Source organism: Lagopus muta, chromosome 1, assembly GCF_023343835.1.
Source record: "Lagopus muta isolate bLagMut1 chromosome 1, bLagMut1 primary, whole genome shotgun sequence".
In the NCBI taxonomy this organism is placed as follows: domain Eukaryota; kingdom Metazoa; phylum Chordata; class Aves; order Galliformes; family Phasianidae; genus Lagopus; species Lagopus muta.
The window spans coordinates 79,697,579-79,719,022 of NC_064433.1; the positions used below are offsets into that span (position 1 = coordinate 79,697,579).

Consider the following 21,444-nt stretch of genomic DNA (forward strand, 5'->3'; position numbering starts at 1 on the left):
AGTAGTTCAGTGCAAGAATTCACTGTCTAATACAGTACACAAGAGTAAAGTCATTTTTAGAAAACCACAATATACTGGACATCTTGAGAAGAAATGGCATTTGCATGTGTTAGATGCGTGTTCACAGAAGAAATAAAATTGCAGTTGTACCCCTACCATTTCTGATTTCCTGCTGGTTGAGTATCCACTATTCTTTTCAAAGCCAGAAAGCTCCAGCACTGTTCTGTTTAGATCTTACATGCCCATAACTGAAGTAACTGAATGTCTTCGAGCTCCTTATTGGTAAGTTCTCCTCTCTGCTCTGCCTTGCCTCCTACAATGTATACATTTTTTTTTAAAATCTAATAATAGTACAGAACCTGAACACTTCACTATTCTCCTATTAAATACACTCCCTTCTTACAGGACAAGGACCAAAAATGTATCTTCCCACTCAGATGAAGCGTCCCTCCCCACTTACACAGCCCAAGATCCTCTCTACACTTTGCATCAGCTTTTTGTTTTTTAAAAAACAAAACTTTAACTTCTCTACATATTTTCAAATTAATTTTGCCTCGTTCACAACAATCTGGGGAATGCAGCAATTTGTTCTGGTTCCATGTGATCACACAGGGACCAAGGGATGTTTTGCCTTAGAGCTACAACTAAATGAGGCAAACAGAGAATTAAAACACAAACAAAACCCCAAACCACATAACCTCGCTCTGCTGGCACCTGCACCAGTCACTCACTGCGCTATGAAAAGTGGAGCTTTTAACTGGAAGCAGGCACAAAAGCAATCACTTGTTGCTGCAATCCCAACCCAGAATACTTCCAATTCTCCTTGGGCACAAGATGAAGAATAGCACTACAAAGTTAGTGGCATCCACTTTTGTATGCTCCAAGGACTAATTCCAGCTAATTCATCACTTAAAAGTTGTAACAACCATTCCCACTTAATGCATTCATTGTCTGCCTGATGCACATCACAAAAACACGACAATACAGATCAGAGGTGCAAGAGAAGCATCCCTCTATTTCACAACAAAGCATTCAAGTACTTGTACAGGATTTACGTCAGGGACAGCGAAAGCCAGACAAAGTGACTGCAGTGGAAGAAGAAAGTTTCAGTTCTTAGACAAAAGTAGTCAGCAAAAGATCAGAGTACTTTATTAAAAACCATATGAGTCTTCCAAAGATGCCAAAACACTGCCTTTCAAACAGAGTCTGATTTAAACCTTTAATAAGAAAATGATACTGCTTTGTATTCCCCCTGCTCGAGATCCTGACACCGGACAAGAGATGAGAAGTTGCCACAGGAAAGGAAGGAAGCAGATCTGAAGCTACAGGAATATGCTAGATTGGTCTCTGAGCTTTTATGATTGCTCACTCCATCAGTAATTTTTTTTTTTTTCAATAGTCACCAATGTAATTTTGAAACTTCATACATGTACTACTGAACTAATATACAAAGGCTGCTCCAAAAGTAATGCCTCCTATGCCATCATATTGGTCCACAAAGTCAGAGGTGGATTTTGGTGGTGGTATGGCAGTAAAGGTTGAACCTTTCCATCAATATTCTACTACATGTTGTTGCTGTGTGACAGATGGCAGCAGAGGGGCAGTCTGACAGAATGGCATCTTAACATGGAAGTGCGTACGAAGCAAAGGTGTGAAACTGAATTCCTCCATGTGGAAAAGACAGCACCCACTGACATTCACTGACACTTGCTGAACACTTACAGAGAGCAAACAGTGGATGTGAGCACAGTGAGGAAGTGGGTGGTGTGGTTCAACAGTGGCGACAGCAACAGTGGGACATGCAAGTTGGAGGCCAAAGCACAGAAGAGAATCTACTGGTATAGAGGGAACACAGCATGATTATGAGTTATTAGCGAAAAAGAGGGAGCTCAATCTTAAGTTTTGGATGTGCTAGAGGATAAGAGGAAAAATAGAAAGCAAAGTATTTCAACTGGGATAAGCAAAGATGTTCAACTGTTTTGTATTCTCATTAAAGAACTGAGGAAATATGATCCAGATCAACTAAAAATTAAATGATTGTCTAACTGGTGAAGAACAGCATTTTTAGACTAAATCACTGTTTTCTATGAACCTGAGAGGACATTTCAAGAGTCTATCTTGGCTCACTTCTATTTCATACTTTCTATTAAAGATTTTGAAAGTAGAACAGGATATGCATATGCAGTGTTCTAATGAGACAGATTTGGAAGTCTGCAAGTCTTAGAATGCAAAAGTCTTTACAAACTACAGATATTGTCAGAAGTCCAAAAAATGACACTTACTGAAGTCCAAAGCATAACAGCCTTTATATTACTCACCCATAACAGCATTTTCTCCTTCTATACTGCCTAAGAAAACTCACCACAAACCTTACAAAAACACCTTTAGATTGGCAGAATAGGGATGAAAATGGTGTCATAACTTGATTCTTCAGACACTGCAATGTTGGAACGCTTACACGGATCTACATAGACAAGATCAAAGTGAGTGCCCATGCTCAAGACTGTGCCATAGTGACATTCTCTAACAAGAGAACTTCTGAGTAAGATAACAATTCTAAGCTTTAACTGCTATAACCTGAAAAGGAAAAGCATATAACAAAAATGAATTGAAGGATTTTGCCTCACAGCTGACAGTAGTTCTTAAATGAAGAGTCATCGCAAGTTGAAAAAAAAAAAAAAAAAAAAAAAATCAGTGTTTCGACAATGAGAAATTGCATTTCATATCTGCATGCAAACAATGGCATTACATTAAAGAAAACTGTTTTATATAGTCTTAAAAAAAAAAAAAATCAGCAAATGCATATTTGAAATTGTATCACATATTAAGTAAGATTCAAGCAGCAATCTGAAAAGATGAAACCTGCTAGTTAAAGGAATTCTCAGGCATTTCTAACACTGATATTCCTGTCTTTCCACATTGAGAAGTTTGCACAGTCTTAATGCTCCTTCCCAAATTGATTATAAACAAACACACTGACATTAATTGCAAATCTCTCAGCTCTCACAGGGAGTTTCAAATAGAAGGCCTCTCATGTTAATTCCTTTTGCTTTCCATCTCCTTAAGTACATACTCACACTTGGTACCACTAACACTTCATTCTCTATTAAATATAGAAGCACAAAGATGAAATTTTTACAACAGTGCTGAAGATTAGCTCGTTGGTATTTCTAAGGCATGAGTTGTATTTGTGTGGGATCTAGAGGCTTCCAAGTTGCACAAAATTGGAAACCAGCAAAAATAACTCAGTAGCAAAAATTCTGCTTGTAAAGCTGTTGATTTAATCAGAGAAATCAAGCAAGTGTGAAGAGAAGGTGATTATATTTCCCTTTCAGAGAGAAGGTGGAAACCCTAAGTCAAAAAGACAAGAAAATACGTGGTAGAAGGGTGATCTCTGGAGCTCATGGCCACTGTATCAACCTGCAAGCTTCTACTGTGGTATCTATAGCACAGTCACCCCCAGGAACATTTAGGAGGATCCCTAAATCCCCATTTGCATACTGATGTGAACACGGGTCTTCAGTCTCAGCCCACATCTTCTCTGGTTTCACAACCAAAGTTGCTCATGCTGATGACAGTCTACTCCAGGGACAGTCTTGTCAATAAGGCAGCAAATCCTTAACACTGCAACAACCAGATGTATTACAGATTGACATGATCAGGATTTCATTTTGGAGGTTAATATTAAACTGCTGTGGAATGGACTAGCTTTTATCCTCCCTTGAAAGCAGCATCCCTTGAAAGTTCCTATCTGCTATCTTCTTTCAGCTGCAGGCAGATTCAGATGAACCACTAAGTCACTTACCTGCAGCAAGAGACCTTTAACTAATGAGAAGGACAGGTTGCTGCCGAACACTCCTCAGCAGAAACGTTCCTGTGCTGAACATCATCTGATGTTCAGTTACAACACTGTGTAATAGACTTCCTCAAGTTAAATACTTTGAAGCTCCTGAAAGAATCAAGCCAAACACAGAACCAGCTCAAACTCTTCCAAAATTGTTAGCTTATATACAGCATCAAATACAGCACGTGAACATAGCTTCCTTTCTCTCCTCCTTTTTTGTTTTAAAGCTTCCCTGCAATATTTGTAAGATTTTAGGTTAGTATTTACATACGTACCAGACAATTTAAACAGAACTTCTGCTGACTTCTCATATCAGAATAGGGATCTTTTTAAAATTGATGTAATCCATTCCCAAGAAGAAGTGTCATTGATTCGTAAGAGGGTGTTCACAAAGCAGGGAGAACCATTCAGACAGCCATCTCTCCATTTCAGCGGTGAAGCATCACAAATCACCTAAGCCATTGTCTTTTACGGTCAGGCTATAACCTTGTCCTCAACTCACTGCAGTAGCGGCCGTGCTGCTGCTTAGGCCTGAGGGCTGACAAGCAAACACCTTTTGAATCAGTTTCACCAGCTGAGTGCAATTATTATGGAAATGTAAAAGCAGGTCTCTCTTCTCAATATAATTCACTGCATTTGGAAGAAGTTGCTAATCATCCCTTTACAACACAAAACTATGATATTCAAATATGTATTCCCATAAATACAGACACAAGAGTTCATACTCAGTCTTGCAGCAAAGTAGTTATCTTCTTGTCAACAGAATTGCATTCAGAGGACTTGTCTCAGTCTGAACTCAGCAAACTGGGTCACACAGGTTCAGACCAACAGCAAAGGTAATAGAAGAAAGATGCTCTGCCTTAGCCCCACATGCAAGCACAACCAAGAAATATATTAGACACATTTAATTCCTTAGGAACAAGCAGGAAGCTAAGAATAAAACCATAAAACAGCTTTGGAGGACTGCAAAGAGGGAAAAATTCTTCCATTACGTGATCTCAGATCAGCTTTATTAGAGCTATTTTGTATTATTGAGCTTTCTCCTGTTCTGCCAAGGCAGCTGCCCATTTCCTTCCGCATCCGAGATCTCCTTTAATCACTGAAGAAAGGATGCTGCGCTCTGATGAAATGCCTTTCCTGGCCATCCCTGGTGGAGGGAATTAAAAGACTTGCCAACCCTTCTGAAATGCAAATCTTCACCAAACAGGTTTCATGCCTCTTGTTACTCACCCTGAAGAGCACGTTCAGTGCACCACTGAACGGAGTATGGTTTGATTATCTTCTAAAATGCATACGGTCTTGCACTTATCACCCCCTAAGCTCTGTCATTTTTTTCTTTCCTCCTTCCCAAATCTCACATTTTTCAAGCAAAACAGCTTCTGATACCTTCAGGTGATGATAAAGCTTGAACCTCCAGCATTAATTCTCTTATCTGCATAGCCAATATGGCTACACTGAATTTTCCCCCTCAAATATTAACTATTTCTGTCAACTGCTGAGACCTTAACAGTAAACATCACTAACAGAAGACTTCTTCCTCTACACCTTTTTAGAGAGCCTGGGAACATCATTTAATTAAAAAGCATTCTAATTAGAATGGGGAAAACCGATAATCTAGAAAAGGACAAGAGAAAAGAAGACACTGAACCACCTTTGACAGTTCCAGAGAGCAAATAAGTGTCTGTATGAAAACTCTGAACACAGTTTTGTGCTTTAGGTTCAATTTCAACCTTACAGCTGTGATGGATGACGTAGAGAGAAGGGCAGTTACTTTCAATAGCCAACTATAAGCACTGTGTGCATCAAGACAAAGTTCTCCAAAGTAAAAGCCAGTATGCTGCAGGATATTCACCTGGAGTCACTACTGAGAGCCATATTGAATCACCACTATGTTTAAAGCCAGACTGAAAATTGCAGTGAGAAATTGGTATTTATGAGCAGCTGCATAATGACAAAAGATGACTCCCCCCACCCCCCTCCCAATTTTGGAATAAACTATAAAATTTATGCTATTTGACAACAAACTAGATTTCATCAACTAATGCTGAACTTCCAGCAAATTCAGAAGGAACCAGCAACTTCCAATGAAAATATAACTCAGTATTGTTTATAAGTTGAGATTGCTGTTGGTAACCTCAACACCACAGTTAAGAATCAAGGCTAATCGAGCTGGGAGATAAACAGTGCTCATTCTTGCAAATGAAAAGAAGCAGATTTTGTGAGCTGGCAGGACACACGTGGACTGCAAGTGCAAGAAGTACATGTTTGGCATGTATGGAGATGGCATTACTGCCAGATACCAGGCATTTTATCAGGACACCTGCCACAGTGTCACCTGGCATGCTACTGCAAGAAACTTCAGCTTCACAATCCTCAGCTGCTTTGGAAATTGGCTCAGGGAAGCTGTATTATCATTGGCAACCCTGCTGCACAATTGATCAGATCACTATAGAAACCCCATGTTTTTCACTCACTCATACAACTGATATTTCTTGGTAAGCTGGAAACGAGTCTGAACTGACATGATAATAGAAAGAACTGATTGAATGTTGCCAGAGGGGATGTCATTAATTTTTCAGAAAGTATAACAGATTAGTGGAAAAGGGTAGCTCACAGATGAAGGTTCAAATGCTCATCCTCAAGCACAGAACTGAGTGACAACAGGGCCCAACTCTGACCTTCTTTTCACCACATGACAAAAAAAAAAAAAATAAAAATCATGCTTTGAAATATAAGAAGCAAAAAATACTTCCCCTTCCCCCCCCAAAAAAACCCCCAAAACAAACACATCTCCCTCCCAAAACCAAGATAACCTAAAAGCACTTCACCAGACTGACAGAAGGCCTCTCCTCCCTCCCCTCAAGGGCAAGGATTTCATTCCTCTTCAGCATAAATGTTTTTCCTTCAATTATTTCCCATTTCAGACATTGAAACAAAAGATCAAAGAAGAGTCTATATACTATACATACTGAAAGTTATATTCTGAAGTCACTTTCCTTTAACAAGAATGAACTGAACTTGAAGCAAAATGCAAGATGCTACACATTTCTGTCAACAGAGGATCTACTTTTCATTAAAAAAATAAATAAAAGAGAGATTATAAGGCTCTCCTTACGTCTCCAGACCGAAAACAAATTAATCAGAACGATTCTAACTATGGAACTGGCTTCAGGAAATCACCGTAGGCAGCTTTCATTTGTCTCCTAATATTTGCGTGCAGCTTAGTAATGGTTTTGTCAGGTCAGAAACGCTCAGGAATCACCCAGTCCATCCCCCCTTTTAATAAAAGCAATGGGAGTCATATCTCACCTTTCCTTTGCCCCAGATGAGACTCCTTAGCATTTACCATGTTTTCTCCATTTTTAGACATCTTTTTACCCAATTATACTTTTTTTCTGACAGCCCCTTCATAGGTTTGTGCAACCGAGTGCCATCAATTGGAACGGGTTGGAGTCACTGTCCCCAGAGACAGAACCATGCAGATGTGGCACTGAGGGGCACAGCTTAGTGGGCATGTTGGGGCTGGGTTGATGGTTGGACAAAGTAATCCTAGCAGACTTTTCCAATCTTAATGATTCTGTTTGTTTCTATCATATTTTGTTCAAGGCTCCAAAAGACCCCTTCAGAACGCACTGTCAGATGGGCAAATAGTTTCTTTGTCTCCCAGAGAAGCCTGAGGCAGTGCTGGTGCATCCAAGAGGTGCATCCAGAAAGCTCAAAACCAAACAAAAAAATACAAACAAACAAAAAAAAGCCCCCCAAAACCTCAAGAAAAATACTTCCTCTTGAAGGAATGCCAAATGAGCAAAGCTTTTTTGCTATTTCACTATTCTAGAAAGTGCAAACAGTTCCTTTTTAAGATATTTTCCATCCCATGGGCAAAGCTGATGAAAATCATCTCAGCATTTTTTCTTTGACCTCTTTCCCCTTCAATTCTACTGTTGTATCATCATCCTTATTTCTGACAGATTTGAAGAAACTTCTTAATATTAGCTTTTAAACTGTTAAAAATAGTTCTTTTAAAGTATTTTTTGGTCTCACATTTAACACACATTAAAGATTTCCCTAATATCATCTACCTACTCAACCTGTAATCGTAGGGGTTTTTTCCCCGCAAGTTGAACTGGAAGGGCACACATTGGATAACATGGAAGGCTTTTGTTTAAGCAGGATCCTTATCTATTCTGCATTCCTATCTCTGTGAGGATATCCTGAGGATAACCAGGGGACATTCAGGTTGGATGTTAGGTAAAGATTTCTACCCTGAAGGAGTGTGCAAGCATTGGAACAAGCTGGCAAGTGGTGGAGTCACCATCCCTGAAGGTGTTCAAGAAATATGCAGATATGGCACATGGGAACATGGTTTAATGGGCATGGTGGGGATGGGTAAACAGTTACACTAGATGATCTTAGAGGTCTTTTCCAAACTTCATGATTCTACAGTTTTAAAGCTGGAGAAATCTACATAATGAAGCATTTCATGGTAAAGCCCCATTACCACCTACTTCCCAATATCATATGACTTATAGACTCATGAAGGATTCACACAGATGCCAATGACTTTTTACTGTTACTCCACTGTAATTATTTCTTGGACACAGTATAAATAGCAAATATCAAAAAATTCAAAAGATATCTACCAAATTTAAAGTTTATTACAGAAAAGCAGCATTAATCTGTTTGCTTTTTTTTTTTTTAAAGCACTTTGGAACCACTTGGTATTATCTAGAGGAGTTCTATCACTTACTCTTCTCAGTGCGCTAGTAAAAGCACTGTCCCACAAGTAAAAGGATTCCAGATGTGCTCCTAATCTGACTTACAAGCAGAAGTCCATGACTAAAAGGACGACACTTTGCAGATGGTATTGCTGAGCACGCAGTACCAAAAGAACAGCAAGATATCAGAGTAAAAGAGAGAAATGGTGCAGTCCAGCTTTCAGCATATCACTGCAAATGTTTTTGCAACGTTCACAGGTCTAGAGATCTTATTGTTATCTATTTCAATTTGCAAAGCCAAAGTAAAAGTGAAAGCGATAACCCTTACTTGAAGGCCAAATATTGCCTGGGCTTCTAATAATAAGATGTCCTTTGCAGACAAAAATCCTACCAATCCTACTGTAAGTAAAGGCTTGCATTTTTCAGATTAAAAAGAATAAAAGTAGAGGCACACCAGCCAGAAAACAATCTGGAGTACAGGGAAGGGACCAACCAGCACTCCACAGGCAACAGCACTGAGTTTTGGATTTTGCCTGGAAAGAAGCCTCTGCAATCCTGGAGTCTCTAACATTACTGCCACCTATTTCTCTCCCAAGTAGAATAACCTATGTGAGATAAAAAGGTTCCTTTCAGAAACAGCATCCAGCTTCAACTCATTCCCTTCAGGTTATAGATAGAACCTACGTATTCCTTGTAAGGCTTTCTGAAGAGCCTTACTTTCTTAAAACACGCTTACTTTCATAAAAACATGCATTAATTTTGATGTTTTTCTTCAGTTTTTCCTTCCCTGTAGCTCCAGGCCTTATCACACTGGAGCACAGCAAAGCTGATGGGAGTATTCTTGCAGCTTTTGCCAGAAATTTGAACAGCAACAATGAAACTAAGCAGAATATGGATAGTTTCCTTTTGCTGGTGTGTGCCAAAAGCTTTGTGTGGCACGGAAGACAAACAAAATGTGCCTGAAAAGTCAAGAAAAATCACACTGCGATTCATTTGCAAGCAGTTGGAAAACTAACAACAAAGACAATGAAAAAAATCTCACAGAAATTCAAGGTTGTTCAAAACTGAATTGCTCTGAATCCTTTCTTTTTCAGGGAAAGTTTCTGGTCTGCCAATTCACACGCAGACTTTTTAAGTCCTACTTTTGGCTGGTAAGGCTGTCAACTGCTGTGGTAGGAGTATCATATAACACACAGACAGCAGTATATGGTAGACAGAGCTATCTAGAATGCCTATTCTGAAAAAATTGTCCAAAGTAAAGGACAAGAATCAATGAAGCAAAAACAAATCAGATTGAATATATAGCATGAATGCATAGAATGAATAGCTCAACGTGATTTTTTTTTCCAATGGCTGAAAGGGAGAGAAATCAAAGAGATGTACCAGAGATGGACAGGAGAGCTCCAGAAGAAAAGGCAAGGCAAAGAAAAACAAGTAGAAGAGGGAGCATAGGAAAAACAACAAAATAGATAAGACAGACTCAGAAGTCATTTGAATTGGATGAGGAAGATTTGAAGAACTTGCCTGAGTAAGCAGAAATCCAGAACAATAAGGTGGTTGTGTTTTAATAGCTTGCTGAGGATGAAGTGAGGAAGTGAATGCCCAGAAGAAAAGGCACCAGATAGGACAAAAATCAAAGACTGGTCAAGTTTCTAATTTTAATAACAGGGCCCAAATCATGGAAAAGCTCACCTGAAGAAATGATGCCTGAGTGTGATATAAGATGCTTTGTGCCAGGTACAGAAAAGCAGCATCTGAACATAAGTGTACTTTATAACAGGAATGCATGTAGCAAGTGACAGTAAAAGGAGAGGGGGGGATGAAGTTCAAAGTGTTGTTTCCCCTTCTAGAAAACTGAGGCTGCCACCTTTAACTATTCTTCCTAACAGCACACCTAACAAGTCTCATGAACAGCATGCTCATGAACAGTGCATCTCCAGGAGCAGTCAGATTGTAATAGCTATTCATCAAACCAGGACCAAACCATGGGAAGGCAAGGTGGACATGAGTAGTCAGCTGCTGCAATATCCAGTAACAAAAGACTCTAGTAATTACAACCACAATTAAGAACATCCCAACAGCATCATCTTCCTAATTCACATTACCCACTCATCCTCTTATTTCCATTATTATTCACATCTTACCTAACCAAATGTTACGGTGAGGACACAACATATGGATGTAGGTAAGAGACAACTGCAAGTACATTTGCTGTTAACATTTAGAATAAGAGAAGTGAAAGAAAACAAGCCTGTAAAAAAAATTAGATTGCAAACATAGAAGTGAACAGAAAAGTTACTTTATTTAGCATTTATTTTCTTTCAAAAATCAAATTTACTTACTACCCTGGTAGATATCCTGACACAGTTTTGTATTTAGAATACACAAGGAAATCCTGGGCTTAATACTAGCCAGTGTAATGCACTGCAGGATCTAGTTTCTCTCACTCTTCCACTTCAGCCCCACTCTCCCAATTGCAGTTTCTAGTCACATCATTTCTTTCAAACTGACCTTGAGGTTTGACAGTCAAATCCAACGCTAGTCTAGATTTACAAATATGATAGAGTTTGAGAACAGGATACATCAGAGACCTTCCCCAACCAGACCCACTTAATCATGCTACAGAACACATATCCACAAAAATAATTTCCATTTTGATGACATTCAACAAATCAACCAGCCTAAGCCAGTATGCATAGAGAAAAGAAGACAGCTCCCTCTACTGGGTGAGATAATGCAGCTCTTGGGTCCACCTCACCCTACAGAGACCATACTAGCACATATGTAAACTTCTGAGATTTACATACACATATTTGTAAGCCAATCCACAAATTACTACCTAATTGCTTAGACTGTTCTATAGTTCCAGGAATTAAGAGCTTCTATAGTTTCTACTTTTAAAACCACAGGAAACAGCAATCTTCCCAAAGGTCTCTGAATGAGCCAGATGAGGTAACATCCCATATGAAGGTGAAACACTTGAAAAACCAGAGTCCCTTATGTCAGTGTTCATTGAAAGCCCAGGTCTGGAAGCAGACAGTTCAGCAGCGTTATTCACAGTACGCAACTTAACACCTGACTTCTCTTACTGTTACTCAATTAAACCTTTTCTTGTACAGCTCTGCCTCAAGAGACAGTCCTTGCCTTGTTTAAGGGAATGGCTGCAGCTTTCTGCCTGCATGAGGCTTCCTCACAACGGCTATGGCAGACAATTGCTAGCATGCATGCAGAACAAAGCGATGAAAGATCAGAGCGCAGGTCAGACAGCAGATCACAGCACAAAGGTAAAGCAATGATCAGTTTTCAAGTGTTTATAACAGGATCTCTTCGGAACACTACAGTGTTTTTCCTTTCTCAGTCAACTCGAGTGAAAAAAGGCTCAAAGACAGACTTTATTCATACAGCATTTGTGTTTTCCTTGCTGTAGTTCTCAAAACATTGAAAGTGGGTAAGAACTGTCAGCACCATGCAGCAAGCCAGACTGCAGCAATTCCTATCAAGAGCAGTCAGGTCAATGGGCAGAATGCAAACCTGAAACCTCATGAATTCAAGTTCTTACTACATATTTTCTGTTGCAATTAGCTGAGTGAAACAAGTGTGATCTTGCATGCTCAAAAAGACTCTCTTCTGTAGGACTCTAGGATATTACCTCCATATTCAAAAGCCTGGAAAGACAACTGCAACTTTTAAACTATCACTGCAAGCCTCTAGAGTAACACCAAATCTACCTGCAAAAAGAGAGTATCTTATCCAAATGAAAGCTCTTAATATGGTTTTCTGTTACTATCAATTCTCCAGGTACATTTGGAATGGTACTGCAAACTTATTTTGCATTGCCTATATCATTTGACTTAGAAGGTTAAAAATGCTCAAAGCTTTTAACTTGGAGTTCCAAGAAAGCAAAGGGAAAGACAAGAAAAAGAAAGCAAGAAGTTCTTGAACAAGGTAAGTCCCCAACATCAAGGCACAGAGAACACAAAATTCCAACAGAGGTACAGCTCTGCAATTCCTCGTAAAGGATGCAGGCAACATGACTAGGGAAGACTGCATTCTGTACATCCTTTTCCCTGAAAGAAAAAAAAAAAGCCTTCAAAAAGAAAAAAAAAGCAGCCTGACCCACGTTCACAGAGTATAATAAACCAACTTTCTGTCCCTTGTTCAAGGCACATTACAGGTAGTTTTTTTCCCCCCATTGTTTTCACAACAATTAAGTTTTCAGCCAGGCTTCTCAAACACAGAGAATCTTTCAGTTAAGATACATGAACACTACGATGACAAAAGCAAACTTGGTGTCTGCTCAAAAGTATTTTTCAAATAAAACTGAACAGCAATCAAAGCATGACAGTACACCTCTGTGTTCCCTTGTCACCATCATTTAGTTTCTCTTGGCAAACACTTTCCCAGCCTCCAAACAACAATAATCACAATTTGTATTGAAAAAAATAAACACCTCAGTTTTTTTCCAACATTATTCACAAAGGGAGTAGAGCAGATGTGAAGCAAGAGGGCCTGCAGTCTACATGAAACAGACAATGGGTGAAGCTGGGAGGCTGACAGAGATTCTACAGTTACAACTTTGTGACTGCGATAGAGTGATCACAAGCACAGACAGACATTAGAAACCTTCTTACCACCACTAACAAGGAATGGGAAAAGAGAGAGCCTGTTCTTCTAATCCTACTTTCATTCTAGAACAATTGGGTCAGTTTGCATTTGATTTTTAACCAGAAAAGAAGAAAGAAGCAAATGGAAAGTCAAGAAATCCGAACTGTCTCCAGTTCTGCATGACAAGGACACTGAAGAAGCAGACAATAGAACAAGATGCCTTTTAACAGCAAATTGCCATTAAATATAGCTACTAGCATAGAAGATACTTTGCATGCTCTGTCTGCTCCATAGACCTCTCTAGCCCTGCTTTTTGACTTACAATATTTTATCAATGCAGCTGCTGTCCAGGAGCAACTCAGGTCAACCGTGACTGAAATACCCAGGGCTTTCAGCTGCCCTTCAGCTCTTCTGCTGCCAGGAGTTTCAGTAAGTGGGAGAGGTGAATGCACAGCACTGATAAGGCATCCTTGGAAAAGGGTGGCTATTCACTATACAATAAAACCTGGTCCCCCTGCATGCCTTGTTCAGAGTTCTCTCTGGGAGACCTAAGAGTCTCAGTTCTTTTCTGATATGAAATCCCAGAGGACAGAGAATGCATGTGGATAACACAAATCCCTGTTAGAAAGCAGTCGTTTTTACTTAAGAAAACGCACACAGGGCAAAGAATTCAAATGAAAAGATTAAAGAGTAAGGAAACTAGTTCAGAGGGTAGAGGCCTGATGCCCAACCTCTGCTCCCTGCCTTCACCTCAAAATAATCCCAGATTAGAGAAGTAAAATAGGATCTCATCAGGCGCAGGTGTTTCTTCCCTCACAGGCACAGATTCAGACTCAAAGCATTTGGACTGCGCCAGCAGTGACACCTTGCAATGACTGATTTTATATGCATGAGACAGATACACATCTCCACTGAGACACAGACTTGGGGAAAAAAAAAAGGTTGTTTATTCCCAACCACAGACAAGTCTGTAATTAATTCCTTTTAACTTTTGTGAGAATGCTTTACACTAGGGAAACTAGGTCATGCAGTATAATGAAATGGCTAGAAGAAAATTAAACAGTAAGAGTTTACTCCCTGCATGCCCATATCTACATTATAAATTTTCATATAAAGTTAGCAATTTATATGTCCTCTCTGCAAACAAGAAGTCAAGAAGTGACAGTTTAACCACAAGATCAGCTTGTATCAAAAAGCCACCAAAAAGGACAGACTGCCTTTTTCATTCTTGAATTTGAAGGTGATGAGACCTCCATTTCTCCGCTTCTTATAACTCAAGTATATCTATTTACAAGCATTTTACCAGAATTACTATTTGCCTGGACAGATAACATAAGAACTACACTATCCATTACCAAAACTACCAGCAGGGCAGCGAAGTATGACTCTTTAGATCACAGCAATAGCATACAGTATTTTTGTAGTCACACGTTTATCTCTGCAGAAACAGAGTGCTCCCACCTCCCACCAGGCTTGAGAGAACCACTCTAAGACACCCTTTCTTTAACCCAGCACTCACAAATGAGAAAGCCAGAGCACTGCTCCCCATGCTCTTACCTGCCCTGGGGTCAAACAGCTGTTTGGCCTCCAAGTCTGTGAAAGTACTGAAGCAAATGGGGCACTTAAAAGAGGCGCGATTGGTGGAGTCTCTCTCATCCGTCTCGATCCTCCTCCTCATGTGGTCCAGCTTGTACTTCACCACATTCACCAGCAGGCGGTAGTTGATGAAGTAGTAGTTATGGCGAGTGGTTTTTCCATCTGCAGCTGTCTCTACCCTCATCCTGCATTTGATGAACTTGTCACCCTTAAGGGTGTTGAGTACAGACCGCAACTGCTTCCGATCAAATTTAAGGAGCTCTAACATGTCCTCTTCCTTCACACAGGGGTTTCGGATGAGAATGTCCAGGGCCAAAGCGTGTTCGATGCCATAAAAGCCACGCACAACATACTTGGCGAGGCGCTTGAGAGCTGCAGGGACCTCAGTGAGGACGTCTGGGTCAGTCATAGCAGCTTCAGATCTTGACCTTCATGTATCCTGTAACAACAAAACAAAAAAGGCACTTAACTTCTGAAGTCAGAAGACTAGTTTTATGTATCTTTTCTACAGCTAGGAAAAGGATGTGGCACTTTCCATCCTTAGATGTTAATAATGTCAATGCAACAATTGTAGAATTAGGACCTCAAATTCATAACAAAATGGTGGAAAGCAATAGCACACAAACTACCTTAACATTCAGACAGTTGCAGTTCTACTCAGAGCTGAAACAAGAAAGCTGTCCTGAATCTGATCTCCAGCAGCTTCCTCAGTGATGAAACTTTTACCTTGGTAGAAGCAGAAAAAGGCTACAAGAAGACAGGCCTTAAGACAGTCCACAAGAGTGGATGTAACAAGTGGATGTAACAAAGGGAAGCAACTCTTCATATAGTACAAGGCAAAGGTTTACTGGCATTTCACAAGGTTTTGTGTGTTTTCCTGCTGCTATTTCAAGCCCACACTACCTCTATTTCAAGCCTATCTCTAGCCAATAAAAGAATTTCCCTCCACTCAATCCACATATATATGGGAGGTTCAAGGTAAGCACGAGTATTATAAATGCTTTGGAAACACGCAGAGGTTTGTACCTCCAGTGAACATCAAATAAACTTCTGACTGGTCTATTTCAATAATAGCCTTTATTCTGCTTCAGGGTATGAATAACCATTTCTTATGGTTAAGCAAAAGGTTCCTCAAAAAGTTACAAAAAAAAAAAAAAAGCCCAACATAACACATATGAAGTTGTTTGTTCTTCATTGCTAAGTAATTTTTATCTGTGAGCTAATGTCAAAAATAGTTAAATTCTGCCAATCTCACTGAGAGATTGTTAGATTTTTCCCACACTGAGCATGTCCCTCCCCAGCACTCGAGTCTTAAATAGAGAAAAGTGGGAAAAGACAGCAGAAGGAAGGATTTGGATGGGTGTCCTGTTTTTTATCCACCGTTATCATAAAACCCGTAATATCTTTTTTGACAAACAGTATTTTTACAGTACTTTTCTGTACTCCCCACGCTAATACACCCCCTGAAATTATCAAGCTCTATATGTTTACCCCCCAGCTGATGACTCACTTCCATCAGGTAAGACTGCTCAAAGCTTTGTTATCACTTAGCACAGTAACCCACTTGGATTTTATCTTTCATACGAAAAACGCTTCCCCCTCAGAAACCTTAAACACCATTAGTCATTGAAGCTTTACTTCTCTTTAACCCTCCCCTGCATTCCTCTCAAGGGTTACAGCCAGCACAACTACAAAGCAATTCAGCCTTGCACTGCGGTTTGTTGGTTTCATCTCTTGAATACAAAGGACATTCTTATTCTTTTCTGTTAAAACATTTCCCCGCCTCAGCTCTCTCTTTCTCTGTCTTAAGGCCAAATATTATTCACAGTGCTCAAATTGAAAGGAACTGAACAAAATCTGTTGTCTGTTTGTTGGCAGGCAGAAGTGCTTATAGAAAACAGTGCCTGGATGTCCAGCTCCAACTTCCCTTCAAGGAAATGTAATTATGTTTATCCCAGCATGAATTAGCTATGAAGCAAGTATTTCTCAAGTCAGCCTTCTTCTGCACGCCTCACGCATAATGGCTACAGCCTCACAAAGGTCATTTTTAATGGAGCTTTGTGCTAAACTGGGTAAAGATAAAAGTGTTAGCAACAAAGGATGGTCCAGTATAAATTAGTCATACAAGACTGAAAACTCTTGCATAAAGAAACCAGAGTCCATGTGAATACAGTCCATGCGAATACATCCCTGAAAAATCTCTCTCATTCTGTTAGTATTTTCAACAATCTTACAATCCCTTACAGCTAAGCCTTGGTTTTGACTGAATCTGTCAGCAACATTTAGACACCATAAAACTGTGTCAACGCAGAATCTAGCCAGAAGCTTTATTCGTTCAAGTTGAATAACTCTACTTACTCAGAGTGTTGCACTGTGCCTAAACTATTAAGATTGACTTGAAGTCACACCTGGCAACACAGAAATAAATTAAAAAGACAAACTTTGGAAGTTGAGACATTTCTAAGTGTTGATCCCAGAAACAAACAAACAAATCTCTATGAACTCTGTAATTCTAAGCAAGCACATCTCACTGTAGATATGTCAACTGAGAACTGATGGAAAGCATTTTCTCTGCACCAATGTCATTGATTAGACAGCTGTAGAATTCTGCAGACATTCTCCAAACAAATCTAAGATACAATTTCCTGAATTATGCCTTATAAGTTTATATTCAGACCCACAAGACACTAATAAAAAAAAAAAAATCTTCTGTGAGAGTATGTAGAATCTTAAAATCATAGAACCATAGAATCATAAGATTGGAAAGGACCTGCAAGATCATTTAGTCCTACCATCCTCCCATCACCATTGCTACCACAAGCACTGAACTGTATCTCGTAGCTCCTCATCCAAATGCCAGGGGTGATGTCTCCACCACCTCCCTGGGCAACCATTCCAGTGCCTGACCACTCTTTGAGAGAAATAGTTCTTCCTTATGTCTAACCTAAACCTCCTCTGGTACAACTTGTGGCCATTTCCTCGAGTTCTGTTTGTTGCCTTGGAGAAGAGGCCAAACCCCTCCTCATCACAGCCTCCCTTCAGGAAGTTGTAGAGTGCAATGAGGTCCTCTGAGCCTCCTCTTCTCCACACTGAACAATCCCAGCTCCCTCAGCCGCTCCTCATAGGATTTGTGCTCCAGTCCCTCACCAGTTTTTTCTTCTCCGAACACGTTCCAGAGCCTCAGAGTCTTTCTTGTAGTGAGGGACATGGAAGAGATTTAATAAATTTTCTTAGTATCACGTGCTAGGATTCAAAACTCTTCATCAACAGCGCCAGGAGTTTGCATACAATTATTTATTCTCCCTTACTGGAGTTCCTAGTCACATTCAAATCCCCTTTATCCTCTCACCATACTGGATATATCTTGCATGTAACACTGGTTTTCTGCCAGGCACAGATATATGGAAATACACGCATACTGGAAACACCACAAATCACTCTCCCATCAAACTTCCCTTCAAGAAGATGAGCCTTTGGGTGGAAAAAAATATGACTAGTGTCAGCTTTAAGGAAAAAAATAAAAGAAAGAGAGCCAAAGAACATCCTTGTCAAGGCCAAAATCTAGCACAGTTTCTCTAGGAGAAGCTGACATATTGGCACCCTACCACAAATAGTCCCAGGCTGCAGCACGAGCCCAGCTCCTTGCTGTCTTCTATTAGCCAGGACAGGATCCATCTCGCAAACAGTAATCCAATACCACAAGAATACAGTTATAAAATGCAAAAGCAAAGGATTTTACCACTGTCTTCTTAAGCAGTGATTTTACATCCCATCGGAGCGCTGAAGTCAAACTTGAATTAATTACATGGGCAAAGAAATATGATAACATCTCCTAACAAGGTTTTAATGAACGTGCATCTGTTTCATAAGAACATCTGTAATGCCTTTAATGTATGAACTTGAAGGGACACTATCTGGGAAGAAAAAAAAAAACAAAAGAAAAGAAAAGCAATGGCCAAGACAAAGCACTATGCAATATGCACCTGCAGCATCCATAACAAAGCACACTAGGCAGGACAATGCTCTGGAACACCCAGTTTCTAAATCGAAACATGGCCTTGATTAAAAGACTACTGGGGAAAATGTTGTATTGGAATTGCATGAATACAATTCAGTATGATGGATATATGAAGAATACAGATGTATATGGTGCTACAGTCCTTCTGTAATAACGTTTGTTTTTTGAAAAATCTGCTGGAAATAAAGGTGCACAGTTACACAAGATAATAAAATCTGTTGGATAAAGAAATGCAGGGAACAGGGTGCAAAACAGAAATCATACATAAGGTTGAATGAAATGCCCAAGACACAGGTCCTGAGCGTACCTACAGATGTGAGAAAATTTCAGTTTCAGGTTTTAATATTTTTTATTTTGTCCAGAATATGAATTCTGGAGTATTAGGCAATGGCCTATTACTTGATTAGTTAATTCAAGTAATTCGCCATTAACTTTCCCTGTTCACTTTCTGTCTTCCTTGTATTCATGTTCGACGTTTTACAGAGTCCTTCACCTTTAAAAATGACAGGTTTTTAAGAGCCTCTATGCTCCACTGCCTCCTTCCAATGGTCACTTGCAAACTTCAAACCTAGCTTTATAATATTTAACTCTAATGAAATGAATAGTTGTCCTCAGGAAGATGATAGGGTTGAGCCAACGGAGTGATTCTGAACCTTCCTGAATACAAACAAGGGAGGCACAAAATGGGAATGGGAAAACTTGTCATCTAAACTTCAAATGGATGCACAAAGTAACGTTGGCCACTATCTCAAGTTTTGCCAGGGGAGGTTTAGGTTAGGGATCAGGAAGGTTTTCTTCACAGAGAGGGTGGGTGGGCAGGTATTGGAAGAGGCTGCCAGGGAAGTGGTTTAGTGCTGGGACTTGGTCAGTCAGGGTTATGGCTTATTCCTATATCTTTTACAACGAGAATGATTTTAGGATTTAAAAATGGCACCAGATCACAGTATGTGCAACATATCCTTATTATCTAGAACTGCCTTTATACCACATCATTTGCAAAACTCAAGTCTTTCAACATTTCATCAACAGCCTACTGAATTCCTTTCCCTGTAAACTGCAGGAACACTGCCTGTATTTGATGTGAAATCATTCACTTTGTTTGCAAGAGCTACCTGCCCTGAAGTATTACAGCAGAAAATTAAAAACAAAACAAAACAAGCTTGCTAGCACTAGAATCCCATCTTCTTTTGGCATTCCTTAAACAGAAACCAAGGGCTTCTTCTTAAAGTTCACTTCTTTTATTCACTCCTGAACAAAAAAAGGCTGAAAGGCTGTGAGAATCCTTCTTTATTTTTTTGGCTCAAACAAGCTTCCTGAGGTATTTCTTATGATAAGGCTCTAACTGATTTATTGAGGAGGCAAGCGATGGGTGCTACTGTGTGGCAATCAACATCACTTTGAGGACACTTGGAAAGCACCTTCCTCCAGAGCTGCTTGCCTCTGGAAAAGAGTGCTCAGGAGCATTTACTGGTAGAAGATCAGGCCCATGACTAAATAGCTTCAGCTCAGTATGGGAAAACTGGGGAATTATACCATTGTGTCCTGCAAAAAACAGGATGCAGGTGGGCATCCCTCTTATCTGCTGGCAAGGCCTGGAGGATGGGAACAAAGGAGTTTCTGCTGAGATCCCAGAGCCAGAAGCTGCACTCTAAGGAGAGCTGACTCGACCACTTTGGACTTACTTGTAAGTTGGTACTACCACTGAAAAGTCGTCGTCATCATCAACAGAACAACGACTCCTGACGACCCACCACTACCGAAGATCAATGACTGAACTACGAACCATGCTGGAACCATGGTGGTGACTATCTCTTGCTTCCTACAAAGACTCCTTGCTTCTATTTCCTATCTTTTCTACCGCTCTTCTCCCCTCCCCCATCTCCCTGATTAAGATTTGTGATAAACTGGTCAACCACCATTTGAACCACAGTTTCTTAGTCTCATACCAGGTATACAGATATCAAAGAACCTCCTCTCCCTCCTATAAATTGAAGAAAGACAAAAGCCCAGCTGAAAATATGATGTTTTCACCTAATCTTCTCAGCAAAAATACAAGGAACTTCAACTAAGGCAACAAAGCCCAACCGTGCAAGCAGAAGCTTGAGAATTACATTCTGAGCCTGCAGTCGTCATCACATTCATGATTTAACCTCACATAACAATAGCAAGACATCAGTGAATTTAAGGACTACCTATGTGTATGTATACATACAAACATATATTCAAAAGTACATCAAAGGCATAGTAGCATTAACAAACTGTTCAGTTGTAGATGTAGAAAAAAAAAGTGGAGTGTACCAGAGTATACTATTTACTGAAGGTAAGACTTAGCATCTAAAATGGTGAAGATACAGATTCCTGTTACAGCTTAAGTTAAATTATTCCCTCGTACAGAAAGAGATTTTCCTCTTCCTTTGCTGCCTGAAGCTACAATCCAACTCCCACCTTGTGCTGACTTCAGTGATTAGCCGTTTATGTAGTGAGGTGAATCAAGCTGATAAAAAGTGAAAAACCAACACACATACACACACACACACACAAAAAAAAAAAAAAAAAAAACCAAAAAATTATGGTATTTTAGATGCAGAGCAGTTCAAAGACCACATGACTTAAATTACTAGACTAAAGCATAAACAGGCTGCCCAGGGAGGTGGTGGAGTCTCCTT

General features: G+C 39.8%; 1 protein-coding gene across 2 annotated transcripts in view; it reads right to left on the minus strand.

The window, feature by feature from the left end:
- GTF2E1 (general transcription factor IIE subunit 1) overlaps positions 1 to 21,444 on the minus strand; it is a 50,786-nt gene that overhangs the window by 28,412 nt on the left and 930 nt on the right. For both annotated transcript variants that reach the window (XM_048941595.1, XM_048941603.1), the window contains exon 2: positions 14,722 to 15,199. In XM_048941595.1, the coding sequence (XP_048797552.1) occupies positions 14,722 to 15,169 (448 nt within the window). In that variant the 5' untranslated portion in view covers positions 15,170 to 15,199. The remainder of the gene's footprint in view (positions 1 to 14,721; positions 15,200 to 21,444) is intronic.